The following is a 20,645-nucleotide window of genomic DNA, read 5'->3' as shown; positions in this document are numbered from 1 at the left end:
TTTGTTTCATTAGTCCATTGTTGATATAGTCCCAAAATGTTTTGCATGTCAGCAATCAAGTTTTCAAGATATATAACTTTCATAATGCAGAAATACAGCCGGTATGATCGATTTTGCATCAAAGGAAGTTCTGTTTTACATCATATGATGCTAAATGCATCCTACCGGCTGTATTTCTGTATTTTGAAAGTCATATATCTTAAATTTTTCTTTAGCGGATGATGACGATGGATGTTGAAAGGAGCAAATGCAGCCTATACCATTGTCTATAATGACAAGCAATCATTAATATCTTTCAGTTACCACAAATTCATGTTTATATTTGTAACATATGTTACAAAGATAAACTTTGTTGTCCCTGTGATGAGATGAATTCTTCTTTGGGGAGGATTTTTTCTGGTTCTCTCATCAGGGGGAGACTTGGACAGGAACCCACCTCCATATACCCACTAGCTTATATTCAAAGCTGAGGCCCAAAGATTATGGGTCAGGGATATACTAAAGTCCCGCAAAATAGCCGATGTACAGTGGAAAATGCAAAGGCAGGTTTTGAGGTTTTTACAACCCAAATGGGACCTCTTACATGCATGCTCTTTCATGCTCTTACATGCATGCATGGTATCCTCAAAAACTGTATGGGGCACAGGGGGACTATGATTTATATGTTGTAAAATGTATTAACAAAAGATTATGTCATTACATCAGTGCTGCAGCACAATTAGCATGGCTCCACTGAGGAAGGTCTGTTTACTTGAATTAGCAGATAATAATGGTTAGGCTATAAAGGGGCATCGAAATTCCGTAACCAAGGAAAAAGCCTTAGACTCTTCAGTTCTGCAGGTTTTGGCTCCTGTATTTGCATGAGCAGTGTCTTTCGCCTTGAGTTGGCACTCAATCAATAGCACTGCTCTGTTAATGGGTCACCGCCTCCGATAATGTAATAGTGCTGATGAGCGACACCCACAGTTGGAAGCCAGACCTCTGGCTTGGCTTCCCACGGTCACAGCAAGAGGGCAGAGTTGGAACAGTGTTGCGGCTCAGCCAAGGATAGTGTAGAATGTTCTTTGTGTGTGTGTGTTTGTGTGCGTTTGTGTGTCTGTGTGTGTGTTTGTGTGTCTGTGTGTGTGTATTTATGCATGTTTGTGTTTGTGTGTGTGTGTTTTGTGTGTGTGTGTGTTTTGTGTGTGTTTTGTGTGTGTGTGTGTGTGTGTGTGTGTCAGTAGTTTGAATATGTGGGCCAGGAATAAATCCAGGTTTCGTTTGCATGTCTCTGTGTGATGTGGAAGTGGAGTACGCTCACTTGGATTGTGTGGACGTCTGGTAGAGAGTACTCTGTGTGAATTGAAACTGAGGTGAACCCTCATTGCCATTTTTCATACCTCAAAATGGGTTTTAAGTACACTGTAAAAACAAATCCTGTTGTTTTTACAGTAACTTACTGGCAGCAAATTACCTGTAAATTACTGCAAAAAAGGTACAGTATGTTACCATAAATTCCAAATAAATGTTGGTTGAACAGTACATTAATGTAAACTTTACAGTAATGTAAATCAAATCAAATGTCATTTGTCACATGCGCTGAAAATAACTTTACTGTGAAATGCTTACTTATGAGTATGTGGAGTGTATATATATATATCTCCCTCACTAGCTTTAAGCACCAACTGTCAGAGCAGCTCACAGATTACTGCACCTGTACATAGCCCACCTATAATTTAGCCCAAACAACTACCTCTTTCCCAACTGTATTTAATTTGTATTTATTTATTTATTTTGCTCCTTTGCACCCCATTATTTTTATTTCTACTTTGCACATTCTTCTATTGCAAAACTACCATTCCAGTGTTTTACTTGCTATATTGTATTTACTTTGCCACCATGGCCTTTTTTGCCTTTACCTCCCTTCTCACCTCATTTGCTCACATTGTATATAGACTTGTTTATACTGTATTATTGACTGTATGTTTGTTTTACTCCATGTGTAACTCTGTGTCGTTGTATCTGTCGAACTGCTTTGCTTTATCTTGGCCAGGTCGCAATTGTAAATGAGAACTTGTTCTCAACTTGCCTACCTGGTTAAATAAAGTTAAAATAAAAATAAATAAATAAATAAATATATAGACTAGTGAGTGTGCGTAGGGTCAGTGCAAGATAAGAGTCAGTGCAGATAGTTTTGGTACCATTAATTGACTATTTACCAGTCTGGCTATATAGCAGTGTTATGGCTTGGGGGTAGAAGGCATGTACTCTTAAATCAAAGTTTATTTTGAATTTACGGTAACATACTGTACGTATTTTTACAGTAACTTACAGGTAACTGGCTGCCAGTAAGTTACAGTAAAAACAACAGGACGTTTTTTTAACAGTGTACTGAAATGGAGTGCTGTGCTGTGTAAGTTTTCTGTGCCTGATTTCAAACTCTAAATGGGGTGGCCATACCTGTGTCCTCTGTCTCACTCACTCGCACACACACGTGCACACGCACACACACACACGCACATACTTTCTTCTCTTTTTCTCCCTTCCTATCACTCTTATACACAGCAGGTCACAGAGCCACTTTGGCAATGGGCTGCCCTCCTGCATGGCAAGGGTCATTGGCACTAAGACAGATTTTCTAAATGAGCATGGCTTACAAAAATGGTGACTTGCCATTAATTAACTCTTGCGCTGTGACTTACTAAGGCTGACACAGATTCCGCCTAGTCTTGGACTAAGAAGACATTTCGGAAGAGAAAACCGCCATTGAACTTGTTTTTTAAAGTCTAGGTCTAGGCTTAATCTGTGTCTGGAAATTAATGTGTTAGAGATAAGATTCAGTGGTGTAAAGTACTTAAGTACAAATCATTAAAGTACAATGTTTTTTTTTTTTTACTATTAATATTTTTGACAACTTTTACTTCACTACATTCCTAAGTAAAATAATGTTATTTTTACTCCATACATTTTCCCTGGCACCCAAAAGTACTTGTTACATTTTGAATGCTTAGCAGGACAGGAAAATGGTCGCTATCACTCACCTATCAAGAGAACATATCTGGCCATCGCTACTGCCTCTGATCTGGCGTACTCGCTAAACACACGTCTGAGTGTTGGCTATCCGTATAAAAAAAGTCTTAAAAATGCTGCCGTCTGGTTTGCTTAATGTAAGACATTTGAAATGATTTATACTTTTACTTTTTACTTTTACAGTTGTACGGGGAGACAGATATCAATGCTGGTTCTCATGGAAACCATAGCCTTGCCAGCTCAAGTGTTTGAAATCTCCCTAAACGACTTTCTTTTGACTTCCGGGTCCCTTGTACGTTAATACTTCTGCTGGATTTAAAGCATTGTCATTGTATTGTGTCGCCATGCAACTGCTAGAATGCCATTGGTATTTTATTTTTTACTTATTATTTCATTAAGTTCATGTGCTAATAGACTGCCCTGCAATACCAGTGTTGTTTAAAAATATATATCTGCCAGACATATTATGTGTGGTATTTGGAGAGAACTGAAGGCAGAAGGAGGCTGGAGGATATTCTTTCATTTTTCATGAATGGAATAGTTGACTTGAAGCAGTGACTTTCAACTAAATGCCTCAGTGACTTTACCCCACTCTATTTTCTGTTTGGTTTTCTCTCCCTCATATTGGAATGAGTTTAAATTTCAAGGGCTTTTATTGAGTGTCTCACAGGCCTCCACTCCAGCCAAATCACCACGTTGTCATTTTAACATTTTTTATCTGTAACCAACAGTCTGCATTGGTAATATTGACTGATCATGGTGATGTTGTCACACACCCATTGTATTTTCAGTTAACAAAAGGAAAGCGTTCCCATTTGGTTGTGAGATGACATTATCTAATCCTGTCTGAATATTATTGGAATGGTGCCAGGTATGATGTTCCAGAAACATCCTCAGCACGTTCAAGCAACATCTCCATGGCTTTTTGAGAATAATTGTCGCTGCAATGTTTTTTCAAATGGGACATTCTCAGAACAATTCCATCCTAGACAATTAGTTAGAGGAATGTTAGAGGAAAATGATCATTATGTGAACCCAAACATGTTTTTAAGCTAAAATAGAGAAAATACACCTCAGATATTTGGTCAGGTATCTGTGTTTACATGTGTCCCATTGTCTATACCTCCTACAATAACTTTCCTCTCCAAACAGGAATGGGTTAATGCTATAGCCTCTTTGGAATGTCCCTCCTTGCTTGGAGGGACCATCCCTCACATGATTTTAATTCAGGCTTTCTCTTTCCCCCGGCTATGTAGTGTTTATTTCGGTCCCTTTTCAACATGGCCATTCATGACAACCCCTTCCTGCTTTTGTTTGCGAAGTCCAGAGAGCCTCTCTCTGTCTTCAACATCCGTGTCAATCCTCAGTCGCCTTTTCCGCTCCACTTTCTCATCCAATCCCCATGGCCCGGTATCACAATCCCACTTTGGGATACCCTATGACTTTGGATTGAGGTTGTGGTTGCCAATCCACAACATCCACGTAATCTTGAGCCTTTGTCCCCTGGTCCACTTAGTGGTTCATTCCCTCAGTCAAAGCAGAAGTCATGCACAAGGTACAGATGTAGGGTCCTAATTTGAACCAGTTTGCTACAGCAGGAATATAATCTTGCAGCAACAGTAAATGGTCATTATTATTTGGATTATAATTAACTGACATTAACTGACAAGGGTTGATACTAGAAAAATCTAGTCAAAGTGGAAATTACAAACTTCATAAGCCTTTATAAACCTCATACATTACAAGTTTTACATTTGCAATGCAGGAACGTTTTCCTGCAACAGTGTGATCAAATTAAGATCCTAAATCTGTAGTCTAATACTTCAGAACCTCTTGGGGCTAAATGGAAGACATGTATTAGCAGTTAGCAATTAAGAATAATTTCATAATATGTACTTTTGTTCATTATTTAGGCGAATGACTGGGGCATTCTAGGGCATTTTGTGGTGTTAAGTCATTAGATGTTATCACGTCTGCCCAGTTTAATTTGAAGTAAAGTTGATTGAGTTGACTTAAAAGATCACGCCCACCATGCTCAGAGGTACATTTTCTATTTGGATTTATGCCTGTCTTCAACCAAGGTGTAGTGGCCTGATTGAAATGTGAATTATGTTGTCCAAGGGATTTGATATGTGTGATAAAAATAATCAAAGGGCTTTGATCAAAGCATTCATGATGAAGCCTGTTTAATGTGTATAAGTCATCTAAGAAGATCTTAGAAGACGATCATAACATCGATGTTGGTCATTAATGTTGGAAATGTATGTTTTACTGGTCCTCTTGAATTAGTTATCTACTCTTTTTGCAGCAATAGGTTTTGAACCTATGTAATTAGCGGGCAAAACTGGCTGCAATGATGTCTTAAGACTTCATGGTCAGGTTGTATACTGGTTTTAAAAGGACAACCAAAGTAGGACTTATTTCCTATGACATCTTGATGTCGTTATGAAAAATACATCTTTGCCTTGTCTTAACAGAGACCAGTTTGTTGTAAATCTAGTTATGTGGCAAATAACCAGCACAATTTTAAAATCACAGCAGAGGTAATTTCAACGTTCTCTTGCAAAGCTGAAATGACAGAATCCAGCCCTCCAATTCTCCCAAGTACAAATCAATAAATAAGACAGGTCTGGGAAAATTGCTACACTACTCTGGTAGCTTATCATTCTTTTATACCATTACTGCTCTCAACACAAAAGTGTGACAATGAAAAATGTGCATTTAAAGTATGTGACTTTAGACACTTTGTGACTTTAGGCATGGAACAGGATTTAAGTCCATTGACTGCCTCTATTGGGCTGTATGGGAGCACAAGTCTAACTTGTGAGTAAATTATGCATAAAAAATGTCAATAGGATATTTGAGTTATGTGCTGGTATAGTATTTGGCCTAGTAAGAATGCAAAGTTGGCCACATAACAGAAGTAAAATGTATTGCAATAGCTATAGTACAGTTCTAAAACATTTCATCTGGATTGATGCCATCTGCTTATTGTCATTGATTTGTTTTTCAACAAATCCCCCCCCCAATTTTCATCTAATGACTGAGAATGAATTGCAAGAGATATCAATCCTAGTCCACATAGAGAGTTTCTCTATCTATCCCAACATGGCCAGCACTAAATTACAGCCTTTTTAACCTTTAGAGCACAACCTTAGCAGGAAGAGGTGTGTACTTCAATGAGTGACAGACAAGCTTCAAATAGATTGTAGAATGACATTGGGGAACCTTGGCCAGTCGAAGTTAGTATCACAACTACATCCTCCCATTGTTGCTGTGACACAGGGTGCATGCTAGTTTCTGCGCCTGTGGTGAGAGTCAATTTATTAAAATCACAGTTAATGACAGCAATTTGGACAATGGCAAATTTGAGAGCAGACTATTTCAGTTACCTGCACTAATGGCTTCTATATTTTTGATGAAGTCTTCGAGGACCGAAATGTCAATATTATCAACCCAAATGAATCGATAAACGCCCTAGTTTGTTAAACAAGTGACAGTGGTACCTTTATCTTCGCCATTTTTGCTCTGTATTTTTTGCACCCAGACAACCTGTAGTCAAATATGATCTCATTTGAAACAAACACCCCCTTTTGCAATTGACTTAAATGAGCTCATTCTATGACATAATTTATTCATTGAGGGATTGCAAATGACCTCAGACCATAAGAGTGGTTTGAATGTAATGTAAGATGCAATGCAATGTATAATAGGAACCATGTACTTGATTAGAACTGTATCATGGACTTGACAAGTCCAACACCCCCCCCCCCCCCTCTCAATCTGTCTCTCTCTCTCTCACTATATGACACCTCCCCATGCATCCCAGCAGATCATTTGCCTTCATTGATATTTTCGTCTCCGCTGAACTGTTTGTTCCAAGTTAGCAGCCGCAGAGCTTGAGCAACTTCAAAGGACCACCTCAACTTGAAATTAATGGAAACGAAACATTGATGATGTTTAGCATCAACAGAAGCATACAGTGAGTTGAGATCGAGCCGAAGAGCCTTGCTCTCTGCAAAGAGACAGCCATAATGCCAAGGGAACAGGGAACTCTAGCGTTGTCCTTTTTTGACAGCTGAGGCTATACTTGAGAGGCTGAGTAAGTCTTCTCGCTCCATTTGTGACTCCAGTGCCCGGCGAAGCATGACGTCTTGACACCTGCAGATAGATGACCTCTGACCTATCGAACAGAGTACAGACTGGTTATTTTCTGATTACATTCGGTGTCTGGCCCTGTGTTAACCTCTAGCAGCCTCAAGGAAATTACTGGGAGATTAGTATCACATCTGAGAAATTAGCACTTTTAATTAAGCCTGGATATGGTCTCCGAGAAATTTCTCCCATTAAGAGTTCCTGGCTAATTACAAGGAATCTATCAAGAAGGATATAGAGCAGGGGTGTCAAACATATGGCCCGTGGATAGTTTGAGTAAAAACAAAAATCTCTATGAAATAATAATCTTCAAAAATGAGCTCGATATACTTTAAAATGACTAAAACCAAATGGAAACTGTGTAGAAATGAGAATGGACCTACATTCTTCACTGTGTCCAGCTCGCTAATATTCACAGTAATGAAGCTATACAGTGGATACAGGACGATGTCTTGCCAATTTTGATTGTAAGGAAACATAAAAAGGTTCAATGCGGCCCTCTGACCTCATTGAAGACTGAATGCGGCCCTCGGGGCAAAAATAGTTTGACACCACTGATGTAGTGGGACATATCATACTGACGATATGTTACCCACCCGGAACAGGAAAGGGCCTGCCATGCCGAAACAAGTAAGGGCCTTCCCCAAACTGTTGCCACAAAGTTGGAAGCACAAAATTGTCTAGAATGTCATTGTATGCTGTAGCATTAAGATTTCCATTCACTGGAACTACGGGGTCTAGCCTGAACCATGGAAAACAGCCCCAGACCATTATTCCTCCTCCACCAAACTGTACAGTTGGCAATATGCATTGGTGCAGGTAGCGTTTTCCTGGCATCCGCCAAACCAGATTTGTCCACTGGACTGCCAGGTGGTGAAGCGTGATTCATCACTCCAGAGAACGCGTTTCTACTGCTCCAGAGTCCAATGGCGGCGAGCTTTACCCCACTCCAGCCAACGCTTCACATTGCTCATGGTGATCTTAGGCTTGTGTGCGGCTGTTCCACCATGGAAACCCATTTCATGAAGCTCCCGACGAACAGTCCTTATGCTGACGTTGCTTCCAGAGGCAGTTTGGACCTTGGGTGTGAGTGTTGCAACCGAGGACAGACAATTTTTAGGCCCCACATGCTTCAGTACTTGCCGGTCCCGTTCTGTGAGCTTGTGTGGCCTACCACTTCGCAGCTGAGCCGTTGTTGCTCCTAGACATTTCCACTTCACAATAACAGCACTTACAGTTGACCGGGGCAGCTCCAGCAGGGAAGAAATATGTCAAAATTACTTGTTGGAAAGGTGGCATCCTATGACGGTGCCACGTTGAAAGTCATTGAGCTCTTCAGTAAGGCTATTCGACTGCCAATGTTTGTCTACTGAGATTTCATGGCTGTGTGCTCAATTTTATACGCCTATCAGCAACGGGTGTGGCTAAAATAGCCAAATCCACTAATTTGAAGGGGTGTCCACATGCTTTTGAATATATAGTGTATCTTGTTTACTGTCTACATTAGCCCTGCTACATACTCCATTTTTGCAGTAGCTGCATTTTCACCCTACTCCATCACACTCAGCGTAAAGTGTATTTCTGTGTATAGAATGTTTATACGACAGACAAGTTGGCAATTCAGGAACATGGCAACGCTACAAGGTGAAGCCATTTTGTATCTTTGCATTTCATGCTTCAGTCAACATTCTCTACCGACAAGTTCTTAATTGTTTCAACCACAAGACTATATCAGGCATATCGAGGGGTGAGGTGGGGGCATGCGGGGAGGTGTTGACAGTCACAGCATTGTTCCCATATGAAGATAAAACCCAATAAGAAGTGTTATGCTTGATGGCCCTGTACTTGTCACAATGCTATGCTTCTATTTTTATTTTCAGAACATAGCATGTTGGTTCTATAGCTTCCCTAATAGACTTATACAAAATGGATTATGTGGTTGCTAGGAAGCGACTAATTCAAATACTGTCTCTTCAATTTGAAACAGCATTTTCTTTTTCTTTTTTGTTTTTAGGCTCCAGAAGAATGTTTATTTTCGAGTCAGGATGCAAGTGAATTTCTCAGCTTTCTGAATGATATCCTTGTAGTGTGGAAGAGAGACTGACAAGGGTGTACTAGCTCCAGTCTTATAAAAGCTGTGTTTTAATTTCTCTATTTAATGGATGGATTTGGCCCTTTGACTCACTGCTGTACAAATGTAAACCAGGAATATTACTCAAGAGACACCTCATTGGTTAATGTGAGACGTCAGATTTCTAGTTGCTGCTTCTCATAAACCCTGTCATCCTATTGCCAAGTGAGAGGGAACAAGGCTGTAGTAAAAATGAAGGCACCCAAAGCAGCAGCAGACAGACACCACGCTGTCTTTGTCAAACTCACGCAATGGACGATAGCCTCAACTCACATATCCATTCTTCAGGTCATAAAGCTAGTGATCCAACTGTAAACAGAAGTGAACTTAATAGGGCTTAATGAAGCCTTCATAAACCCTTTATAAGTCCTATATAGATGTTTCAGACATCATTCATAAGCAGATATGAGATTCTATAGCTATGCAGTACAACGTGGCAAAAGGGTTATGCCACATTTGGCAAAGCACCAGACGTAAGGACCTTTTATATCACCCTTTATTTAGTATGACTTGTTCTAATCATTTGTGTATCATCTATTGAGTGCTTATGAATGCTCTATAAAGAAGTTATAACTTGTTCTTTTAAAGTGACACCATAAGAGAGGCGACAGGTAGCCTAATGGTTATAGCGTTGGACTACTAACCGAATGGTTGCTAGATCGAATCCCCAAGCTGATAAGTTAAAAATCAGTTGTTCTGCCCCTGAACAAGGACATCATTGTAAATAAGAATTTGTTCTTAACTAACTTGCATAGTTAAATAAAAGTAAGAAAATGATTTTTTTCTACTTTCCACAAGAACAGCCGTCAACTATTCAGTGTACCCAGTGTGACAGTCAAAGCTGCATTCAAACTGATCGTGGCAGGGGTTTGGCATTCCCCAGCCTCCGCTATCTACCTCAGGGAAGGCTGTGCTCTGACACTATCAAATGGTTATGCAGGCAGCTTAGCGGTGTGTTGTCGCCTTGGGCCGCTTGGTTTACCAGAGAGATTTCATATTCATGGTGTGTGCTCAGAGCTACCTCATGCTGGATTGACTGTTGGATGTTATTTTGGTCCTTGCCTATGTTTGCAAAACCATCGCTGAAGTGTGACACAGGAGGGAAAGAGTGAAATACCTTCCTCTTCCTTATTAACCTCTACAGATACAGTGCTTTCCATGACATTGAGTGTGTTATGAGTGTGTTATCAATGTGTTATCAGTTTGTTTTTAGTGTGTTATCAGTGTGTAATCAGTTTCAGTGTGTTATCAGCAGTGATGTAAAGTACTTAAGTAGAAATACTTGAAAGTACTACTTAAGTTGTTGTTTTGGGTATCTGTACTTTACTTTGCTATTTATATTTTTGACAACTTTATACTTTTTCTTCACTACATTCCTAAAGAAAACTATGTACTTTTACTCCGTACATTTTCCCTGACACCCCAAAGTACTTGTTACATTTTGAATCCTTAGCAGGTCAGGAACATTGTCTAATTCACACTTATCAAGAGAACATCCCTGGTCATCCCTACTGCCGCTGATCTCGCGTACTCACTAAACACATTTTGTTTGTAAATTATGTCTGAGGGTTGGAGCGTGCCCATCCGTAAATTGAAAAAACAAGAAAATGGTGCCGTCTGGTTTGCTTAATATAAGGAATTTGAAATGATTTCTACTTCTACTTTTACTTTTGATACTTTAGTTTATTTGAGCAATTACACTTACTTTTTATACTTAAGTATATTTAAAACCAAATACTTTTAGACTTTTACTCAAGTAGGGTTTTACTGGGTGACTTTTATTTTTACTTCAGTCATTTTCTATTGTGTTATTGTGTTATCAGTTTGTTATCAGTGTGTTATCAGTTTGTTATCAGTTTGTTATTCGTGTGTTATCAGTTTGTCATCAGTGTGTTATCAGTTTCAGTTTGTTATCAGTTTCAGTTTGTTATCCGTGTGTTATCAGTTTGTCATCATTGTGTTATCAGTGTGTTATCAGTTTGTCATCATTGTGTTATCAGTTTGTCATCATTGTGTTATCAGTTTGTTATCAGTTTGTTATCAGTGTGTTATCAGTTTGTTATCAGTTTGTTATCAGTTTGTTACTAGTGTGTTATCAGTTTGGTATCAGTTTGTCATCAGTGTGTTATCAGTTTCAGTTTGTTATCAGTTTCAGTTTGTTATCAGTTTCAGTCTGTTATCAGTGTGTTATCAGTGTGTTATCAGTTTCAGTTTGTTATCAGTGTGTTATCAGTTTCAGTTTGTTATCAGTTTGTCATCAGTTTGTTATCAGTTTCAGTTTGTTATCAGTGTGTTATCAGTGTGTTATCAGTGTGTTATCAGTGTGTTATCAGTTTCAGTTTGTTATCAGTGTGTTATCAGTTTCAGTTTGTTATCAGTGTGTTATCAGTGTGTTATCAGTTTGTTATCAGTGTGTTATCAGTTTATCAGTTTGCCATCAGTGTGTTATCCCTTTCAGTTTGTTATCAGTGTGTTATCAGTTAGTTATCAGTTTGTTATCAGTGTGTTATCAGTTTGTTATCAGTGTGTTATCCGTTTCAGTGTGTTATTAGTTTCAGTGTGATATCAGTGTGTTATCAGTTTGTTATCAGTTTCAGTTTGTTATCAGTGTGTTATCAGTTTCAGTTTGTTATCCGTGTGTTATTTGTGTTTCCCTTCCAGACTTTTCATACGAGATGCAAAGGCCCCCATAGCAATTTGCAGACCCGCTAGAAACTAAAACTGTCAATTGAAACCCATAATAGCCAAACTCTTTCAGCTGGGGAGAAAGTGAGCCTTGAGCCACCTATACAATTGTGTGGGAACACTGTGTGGGTATAAGGGAAGCTGAATGCCTTTGTGTTTGGGATGTACATAGTATTGAAGGTTTGTCAGGAGAGGGGGGGGGGATTGATTTGTGAAAACACTCATTGTGACGACTCTGTATTTGTGTCATGCCCCGATACCATTTGAACTTATCACACGTAGCGATCACAGACCCCTCTGCTTTGAACACATATCCTGCAGGAGGAAATTGCTAAATTTAGAGTAGTTATCCCCCGGGTGAGACTGAACTAAACAGCATAGTTTTTGTAATCACAGAGCAAGTAAAAACAACTGTGGGTTCACTCAGAATGCTTACACTGTATTTGTGGTTTCGAGTCAATATCCAATAATGACGAAGTCTACGAGACTGTCCGTTTTAATGTGATCAGCATCTTTGATACGTCATAGACATTCTGAGCGATTCCGCAGTGTGGTTTACCTATCTGTGATTGATTGGGCATAAAACTGGCACTTGAAGGAAAAAACAAGGAACATAGTAAGAAAATGGGGGGAGAGTGAGACAAAGAGCAATCGAGGTGAAAACTTAACGAATGTGTTTGTGAGAGAGAGAGAGAGAGAGTGTGTGTGTGTGTGTGTGCTCGTGTGTATTCTCTATTCAGTGATGCTCTGGTTTTGAAGAGGTGCAAAATAGGCTTCAAATTCCCACGTAACAGGATTGCTGCACAGACTCATTGAGGGAGTAACATGCAGCTGGGTCAGAGAGGGGGATAGAAGATTGATTATGTGTGTGTCCCACACTTGGCAGTGCCAGTGCCAAACAACCGACATGGCATGAGGTCTAATTGGAGGTTTCTCGCTGAACCATATCGCCTCTCCTCCCTCTCTGTCCTATGCTGTGGTAGTGTATGCACTCTAAGCAGTGTTTCTCAACCCTCTCCCCCCTCTCTATCCTGTGCTGTGGTAGTGTATGCACTCTAAGCAGCGTTTCTCAACCCTCTCCCCCCTCTCTATCCTGTGCTGTGGTAGTGTATGCACTCTAAGCAGCGTTTCTCAATCCTCTCCTCTGGGATCCCCGTTCTATGAATTTGAAAACCGAGCACCGCTACGGTCTTCCTGAGAGCTACAAGTACCATCTCCCGACAACCAGAAGGTGCTTCTGGATTATGTTGTGTTACGGTGCAGAGTGTTGTCAATTTCCACTCTGTCAAACAAGCACACCTGATTGAACTTGTCAGCTAATCCTCAAGCCCTTAGTCTAGTCGATTTAGGTGTGCTTGTCAGGTGTTCTAATCAGGTGTTCTAGTCAGGTGTTCTAATCAGGTGTTCTAGTCAGGTGTTGTAGTCAGGTGTTCTAATCGGGTGTTTTAGCCAGGTGTTGTAGTCAGGTGTTCTCGTCAGGTGTTCAAATCAGGTGTTCTCGTCAGGTGTTCTAATCAGGTGTTCTAATCAGGTGTTCTAGTCAGGTGTTCTAATCAGGTGTGGTAGTCAGGTGTGGTAGCCAGGTGTGGTAGCCATGTGTGGTAGTCAGCTGTGGTAGTCAGGTGTTCTAGTCAGGTGTGGTAGTCAGGTCTGATAGTCAGGTCTGATAGTTCAGGGCAACAACAACATTGTGAAACATATGGGGCTCCACAAGGAGAGGTTTGACAAACACTGTATTAAAAGCTCTGAGAAAATGTTTACCTCCTATCCTATCCATACGCTGAGAGTCAGATGCGACATTGCTGTATTAGTAATCACGGCAGGGGGTGGACTCTTGATGGAGTAAATATTCATCAGAGAGAGCCCCATCGGGGTGGGGGCACAGGTTCAGCCGAGAGGACGACAGGTGTCCTAAGAGACAGAAAGGAGCTCTGAGCAGTGCCAGTCACTATTTCTTTATCCTTCCCTTATCACTGAACTCTATCTGAGATACTGCCACAGACAGCCACCGCAGCACACAGTTAAGGGCTTTTCACACTAATGAGCCGATCCAAGCAGAAACAAAACAACAAAACAAGCCTGTTTACACATCCACCTTCGTTGCATGGTTTGGTTCAGGTCAGCACGATAGTGTGCAAAGGGATACTAGCTATAGCCATCTCCTCAGCTTCAACATTATATGAATGCTGTCTTCCAAATCAAATCAAATCAAATATTATTTGTCACATGCGCCGAATACAACAGGTGTAGACCTTACAGTGAAATTCTTACTTACAAGCCCTTAACCAACAATGCTTTAAGAAGTTAAGAAAAAAAATGTATGTGTTAAGTAAAAAATAGATAAGTAAAAAATGTAATATAAAAGTAACAAATAATTAAACAGCAGCATTAAAATAACAAGGGAGGCTATATACAGGGGGTACTGGTACAGAGTCAATGTGTGGGGGCACCCAGTTAGTTGAGGTAATTGAGGTGATATGTACATGTAGGTACTATGCATAGATTAAAAACAGAGAGTAGCAGCAGCGTAAAAGAGGGGTCTGGGTAGCCCTTTGATTTGCTGTTCAGGAGTCTTATGGCTTGGGGGTAGAAGCTGTTAAGAAGCCGTTTGGACCTAGACTTGGCGCTCCGGTACCGCTTGCCGTGTGGTAGCAGACAGAACAGTCTATGACTCGGTATAGAGGTCCTGGATGGCAGGAAGCTTGGCCCCAGTGATGTACTGGGACGTACACAGTACCTTCTGTAGTGCCTTGTGGTCAGAGGCCGACCAGTTGCCATACCAGGCAGTGATGCAACCAGTCAGGATGCTCTCGATGGTGCAGCTAGAACCTTTTGAGGATCTGAGGACCCATGCCAAATTTTTTCAGTCTCCTGAGGGGAAATAGGCTTTGTCGTGCCCTCTTCACGACTGTCTTGGTGTGTTTGGACTATGATAGTTTGTTGGTGATGTGGACACCAAGGAACTTGAAGCTCTCAACCTGTTCCACTACAGCCCCATCGATGAGAATGTGGGCGTGCTCGGTCCTTCTTTTTCTGTTGTCCACGATCATGTCCTTTGTCTTGATCACGTTGAGGGAGAGGTTGTTGTCCTGGCACCACATGACCAGGTCTCTGGCCTCCCTATAGGCTGTCTCATCGCTGTTGGTGATCAGGCTTACCACTGTGGTGTCATCTGCAAACTTGATGATAGTGTTGGAGTCGTGCATGGCCATGCAGTCATGGTCCTCCCCCCTGAATTTAGTGTGCGCTTGTGCATGACAACAGCAGCAGCAGCAACAACATCCGACATCAGACAGCTTGGCATTGTTCCAGAAAACTCTTTAACGAATTTGTTCTTCTCGCCATCATTTACTCAATTAACGATTCTCACACAACTGTTTCATAAACTGTGGATTCATGTTTCTTAATTTTTTTGTCAGCCAGAATGTGTTTAGAATGGGAAAGGTAAGGGCCAGCTGGTCAGAATTGTCAGTTTTATGTTCTATGTTATATGTTTCAGTTGTGTTTTGACAACAACGTTTAAAACTGTAATATGTAGCTTTTTTGGCGACCCGGCCAAATTCACGTAGAAAATTGTGTTCTAGATCTGTCATTTTCATTGAAAGCAAGTCTAAGAAGCGGAACATCTGTTCTATTTGCACTTTTTCTATGTTTCCCATTCTTAAGTTTTGTTTTTGCGTCTTTTACTTTCGGTTTTGCACACTAGCTTCAAACAGCTGAAAATACAATATTTTGGGTAATTTAAAATATATTTCAGAGTGATTTAGATGGTACAATGGTTCTCTACACTATACATTGCTTGTTTTGTCACAATTTTAAATTAGGCAAACTATTAGAATTTTAGAAACTAGGAAATGGCAGAGTAATTTCTGCATATTGCATCTTTAATGTTGGTACCAAAAAGTCATGCTTCAATGAGACTGTTGTCATGACTACTAACACTGTTTCAAGTCTCTGTGTGATTTTGTCTTTGACAGTGAACTCTTGGATGACAAGAGGATTGTCAGGTAAGCAAGGTTTGCTTACATCCTCCTTCTGAAGACATGAAACACTGTGGAACACAGCTTACAAATGCTGTACTTTTTATGTTTTTATAAGTCATTTTAACCCTGTGGTAACAATAATAGTCAAAATTGACAAAATTCAGATTTCCTGAATTTTTCCAGCCAGAGATGCCAGTCTGCAAGGAGCTGCCAGTCTGACAAACCCGGTGCCAGAAGTATATTCACTTCTGGGTTGTGTTCATGAGACAATGAAAAGAAAACTGACTAAAACAGAGAGGGACTATCTGGACACAAATTTTCATTTTCAGTTGTAGAACTTTTTCTGTTGCTTGACCTAATGAACACGATGCTAATGTTACTGTGGAACATTGAAGGTCATGTTTCTTTCTGTAATTTGGACCTTTTTATGTCCTGCAGCCACCGAGAATATCAATGTTGAGTCTGTACCACGAAGGCCTAGTGTGGCTCTGTGCAACGAGACCCAGCTGCTGTGGGAGATGGAGGTGTGTGGAGAGGGTTTCAAGCGAGAGATGGCTTACGTGGATCCCCAGAACTGGTGCAACTTAACACACTTCATCAGGTAAAAGACTCCCCTGCTGTCTCTTGCCCTTTCAGTCTTAGCAGAACAAGCCAGTGTCCTATCAATTCACTGATCCAGTTCTTAAAGGCACTCAGTATAATTTCTGAATAAATGTGTGTGAGAAGGGAAAAGTGGGATTAGTTCCAGCCAGAAAAACATGTGTAGCCCCACTCTATCTGTTGGTAAACTTTTTGCTTTTGGAGGCCGTCTAAGATTTGGATATTAAAGCCAAAATAAAACATATTTCCACTAAAATGCTCATTTCAGCACAATACTTATTGTACAATGTCTTGGGGAAGCTCAGAACAGTTTTCCTACTTAAAAAGTTGACTTAAGAAACCTACTGTAGGATAAATCAAAGAATACCGAATTGCAGTGTAGGTAGTCTAGTAAAATAAAATAAAAAGTGCCCACTCTGTGTGTGAATGCATGCATCTGGCTGTTTGTGTATGAACAGGCGATTGGCATCCAAATGCTAGTTGGCATTGCAGATCCAGGGGGCTGTTTGCCTGGCTGGGCCTGCCCAGTGATAATTTCCCCCTCACCAATGAGTGGCACCTGTGCCTGCTGGCTGACCCAGTATAGTTCTCTAACACGCTTCAACCGTCCACACACACAGATAAACACACACATGGACACACACATCCACAGGCATACTCATACACCCGTACAGTATTCAGACCCCCTGACCTTTTCCACATTTTGTTATGTTACAGCCTTATTCTAAAATGGATGAAATTGTTTAACCCCCCCATCAATCTACACACAATACCCCATAATGACAAAACAAAAAATGTTTTTTAGACATTTTTGCAAATGTAATAAAAAAAAATTAAAAAAATGAAACTATTCAGACCCTTTACTTAGAATGTTTTTGAAGCGACCTTTGGCAGCGATTACAGCCTCAAGTCTTCTTGGGTATGACGCTAAAAGCTTGGCACACCTGTATTTGGGGAGTTTGTCCCATTTTTCACCGCAGATCCTCTCAAGCTCTGTCAGGTCGGATGGGTACTGTTGCTCTACAGCTAGACCAGAGAATATTGTTTTTCATGGTCTGAGAGTCTTTTAGGTGCCTTTTGGCAAACTTTTGGCAAACTCCAAGTGGGCTGTCATGTGCCTTTTGCTGAGGAGTGGCTTCCGTCTGGCCACTACCATAAAGGCCAGATTGGTGGAGTGCTGCAGAGATGGTTGTCCTTCTGGAAGGTTCTCCCATTCCCACAGAGGAACTATGGAGCTCTGTGAGAGTGACCATCTGGTTCTTGGTCACCTCCCTATATTCTATATTTGAGATAGTGTCACGCCTTGGTCTTAGTATTTTGTGTTTTCTTTAATTATTTGTTCAGGCCAGGGTGTGACATGGGTTATTGTGTTGTCGTATTGTTTTTTTTTTGTAGGCATTGGGATTGTGGTTGATTAGGGGTGTGTCGAGTGTAGGCTTGGCTGCCTGAGGCGGTTCTCAATCAGCAGTCAGGTGCTTCTCGTTGCCTCTGATTGGGAACCGTATTTAGGTAGCCTGAGTTCGCTTTGTATTTGGTGGGTGATTGTTCCTGTCTCTGTGTAGTGTTCACCAGATAGGCTGTATTAGGTTTCACATCCGTTTTATTTTTTTTGTATTTATAAGTTATTTCATGTACCGTCACTTTTTTCATTAAAGACATGAGTAACCACCACGCTGCATTTCGGTCCGACTCTCTCTCAACAAACGAAGAACGCCGTTACAGAATCACCCACCACACACGGACCGAGCGGCGTGGTTACAGGCAGCGACCGCAGGAAAAGCGAAAGGAGGAATGGACATGGGAAGACGTATTGGATGGCAAGGGTTGTTACACTTGGGAGGAGATACTGGCTGGAAGAGATCGCCTCCCATGGGAACAGGTGGAGGCACTGAGGAGAGCAGAGGCAGCCGGAGATAAAAGCCGACGATATGAGGGAACACGGTTGGCAAGGAAACCCGAAAAGCAGCCCCAAAAATGTATTGGGGGGGGGGGGGCTCAGGGAGAGAGTGGCAGAGTCAGGAGTCAGACCTGAGCCAACTCTCCCTGTTAATCGTGAGGAGCAGCGATATAAGGACTTCTGGTCTTGGGAGAGGATATTAGACGGAAGAGGACCCTGGGCTCAGCCTGGTGAATATCGCCGCCCCAAGGAGGAAGCAGAGGCAGCAGGAGATAGGAGCCGGCGATACGAGGGAACACGGTTGGCAAGGAAGCCCGAGAAGCAACCCCACATTTTTTTTGGGGGGGGGGGCTTACAGGGAGTATGGCTATGCCAGGTAGGAGACCTGCGCAAACTCCCTGTGCTTTCCGGTGGGCTAAAGAGACCGGGCAGGCACCGTGTTATGCTAGTGAGCGCACGGTGTCTCCAGTGCGGGTGCATAGCCCGGTACGGTTCATACCAGCCCTTCGTATTTGCCGGGCTAGAGTGGGCATCGAGCCAGGTAAGCTTGGGCAGGCTCGGTGCTCAAGAGCTCCAGTGCGCCTGCACGGTCCGGTCTATCCAGAGCCACCTCCACACACCAGTCCTCCGGTAGCAGCTCCCCGCACCAGGCTTCCTGTGCGTGTCCTCGCTCCAGTATCACCAGTGCCCACACCACGCATCAGGCCTACAGTGCGCCTCGCCTCTCCTGCTCTGTCGGAGTCTCCCGCCTGTTCAGCGCAGCCAGCGTTTTCCTCCTCTCCTGCGCTGTCGGAGTCTCCTGTCTGTTCAGCGCAGCCAGCGTTTTCCTCCTCTCCTGCGCTGTCGGAGTCTCCCGCCTGTTCAGTGCTATCAGAGCCTTTCTTCTCTACAGCGCTGCCGGACCCTCCTGCCTGTTTGAAGCAGCCTGAGCTGCCAGTCTGCAGGGTGCTGTCAGCCTGCATGGAGCAGTTAGAGCTGTCAGTCTGCATGAAGCAGCCAGAGCTGTCAGTCTGCAAGGAGCTGCCAGTCTGCAAGGAGCTGTCAGCCTGCATGGAGCAGTCAGAGCTGTCAGTCTGCATGAAGCAGCCAGAGATGCCAGTCTGCAAGGAGCTGCCAGTCTGCAAGAAGCTGCCAGTCTGCAAGGAGCTGTCAGTCTGCACGGAGCTGTCAGCCTGCATGGAGCAGTCAGAGCTGTCAGTCTGCAAGGAGCTGCCAGTCTGCAGGGAGCTGTCAGTCTGCAAGGAGCTGTCAGTCTGCAAGGAGCTGCCAGTCTGCAAGGAGCTGTCAGCCTGCATGGAGCAGTCAGAGCTGTCAGTCTGCATGAAGCAGCCAGAGCTGTCAGTCTGCAAGGAGCTGCCAGTCTGCAAGGAGCTGCCAGTCTGCAAGGAGCTGCCAGTCTGCAAGGAGCTGCCAGTCTGCAAGGAGCTGTCAGCCTGCATGGAGCAGTCAGAGCTGTCAGTCTGCAAGGAGCTGCCAGTCTGCAGGGAGCTGTCAGTCTGCAAGGAGCGGTCAGTCTGCAAGGAGCTGTCAGCCTGCATGGAGCAGTCAGAGCTGTCAGTCTGCAAAGAGCTGCCATTCTGCAAGGAGCTGTCAGCCTGCATGGAGCAGTCAGAGCTGTCAGTCTGCATAGAGCAGCTAGATCCGCCAGTCAACCAGAATCTTCCAGATCTGCTAGTCAACCTGAATCTTCCAGATCCGCCAGCCAGCCAGGATCTACCAGAGCCTACTACCTACCTGAGCTTCATCTCAGTACTGGGCTTCCTCTCAGTACTGGGCTTGCTCTCAGTACTGGGCTTCCCCTCAGTTCCGGGCTGCCCCTCAGTTCCGGGCTGCCCCTCAGTTCCGGGCTGCCCCTCAGTTCCGGGCTGCCTCTCAGTCCCGAGCTGCCCCTCAGTCCCGAGCTGCCCCTCAGTCCCGAGCTGCCTCAGTCCCGAGCTGCCCCTCAGTCCCGAGCTGCCCCTCAGTCCCGAGCTGCCCCTCAGTCCCAAGCTGTCCCTCAGTCCCGAGATGCCCCTCAGTCACGAGCTGCTCCTCAGTTCTGTGGGGTTCTGGGTGAGGACTATTAGGCCATGGTCGGCGGCGAGGGTGGATTATCCCAGGACGCGAAGGGGAGGAACTATGACATTTATGGAGTGGGGTGGGCTTACAGGGAGTATGGCTATGCCAGGTAGGAGACCTGCGCAAA

General features: G+C 42.7%; 1 protein-coding gene across 2 annotated transcripts in view; it reads left to right on the top strand.

Moving 5' to 3' along the window:
• Nucleotides 1-20,645, top strand: part of LOC109899014 (receptor activity-modifying protein 3) — a 34,168-nt gene that overhangs the window by 856 nt on the left and 12,667 nt on the right. Inside the window, exons 2-3 of one of the 2 annotated variants that reach the window (XM_020494052.2) lie at nucleotides 15,958-15,987; nucleotides 16,402-16,564. In XM_020494052.2, coding sequence (XP_020349641.1) covers nucleotides 15,958-15,987; nucleotides 16,402-16,564 — 193 coding nt within the window. Of the gene's footprint in view, nucleotides 1-15,779; nucleotides 15,988-16,401; nucleotides 16,565-20,645 lie in introns of those variants that run through there. The other variant, XM_020494053.2, reaches the window with a different exon arrangement.

Source organism: Oncorhynchus kisutch, linkage group LG11 (assembly GCF_002021735.2).
Source record: "Oncorhynchus kisutch isolate 150728-3 linkage group LG11, Okis_V2, whole genome shotgun sequence".
NCBI lineage: Eukaryota > Metazoa > Chordata > Actinopteri > Salmoniformes > Salmonidae > Oncorhynchus > Oncorhynchus kisutch.
Note: the sequence above shows the minus strand (reverse complement) of the source record. Positions and strands in the feature narration are given on the sequence as shown.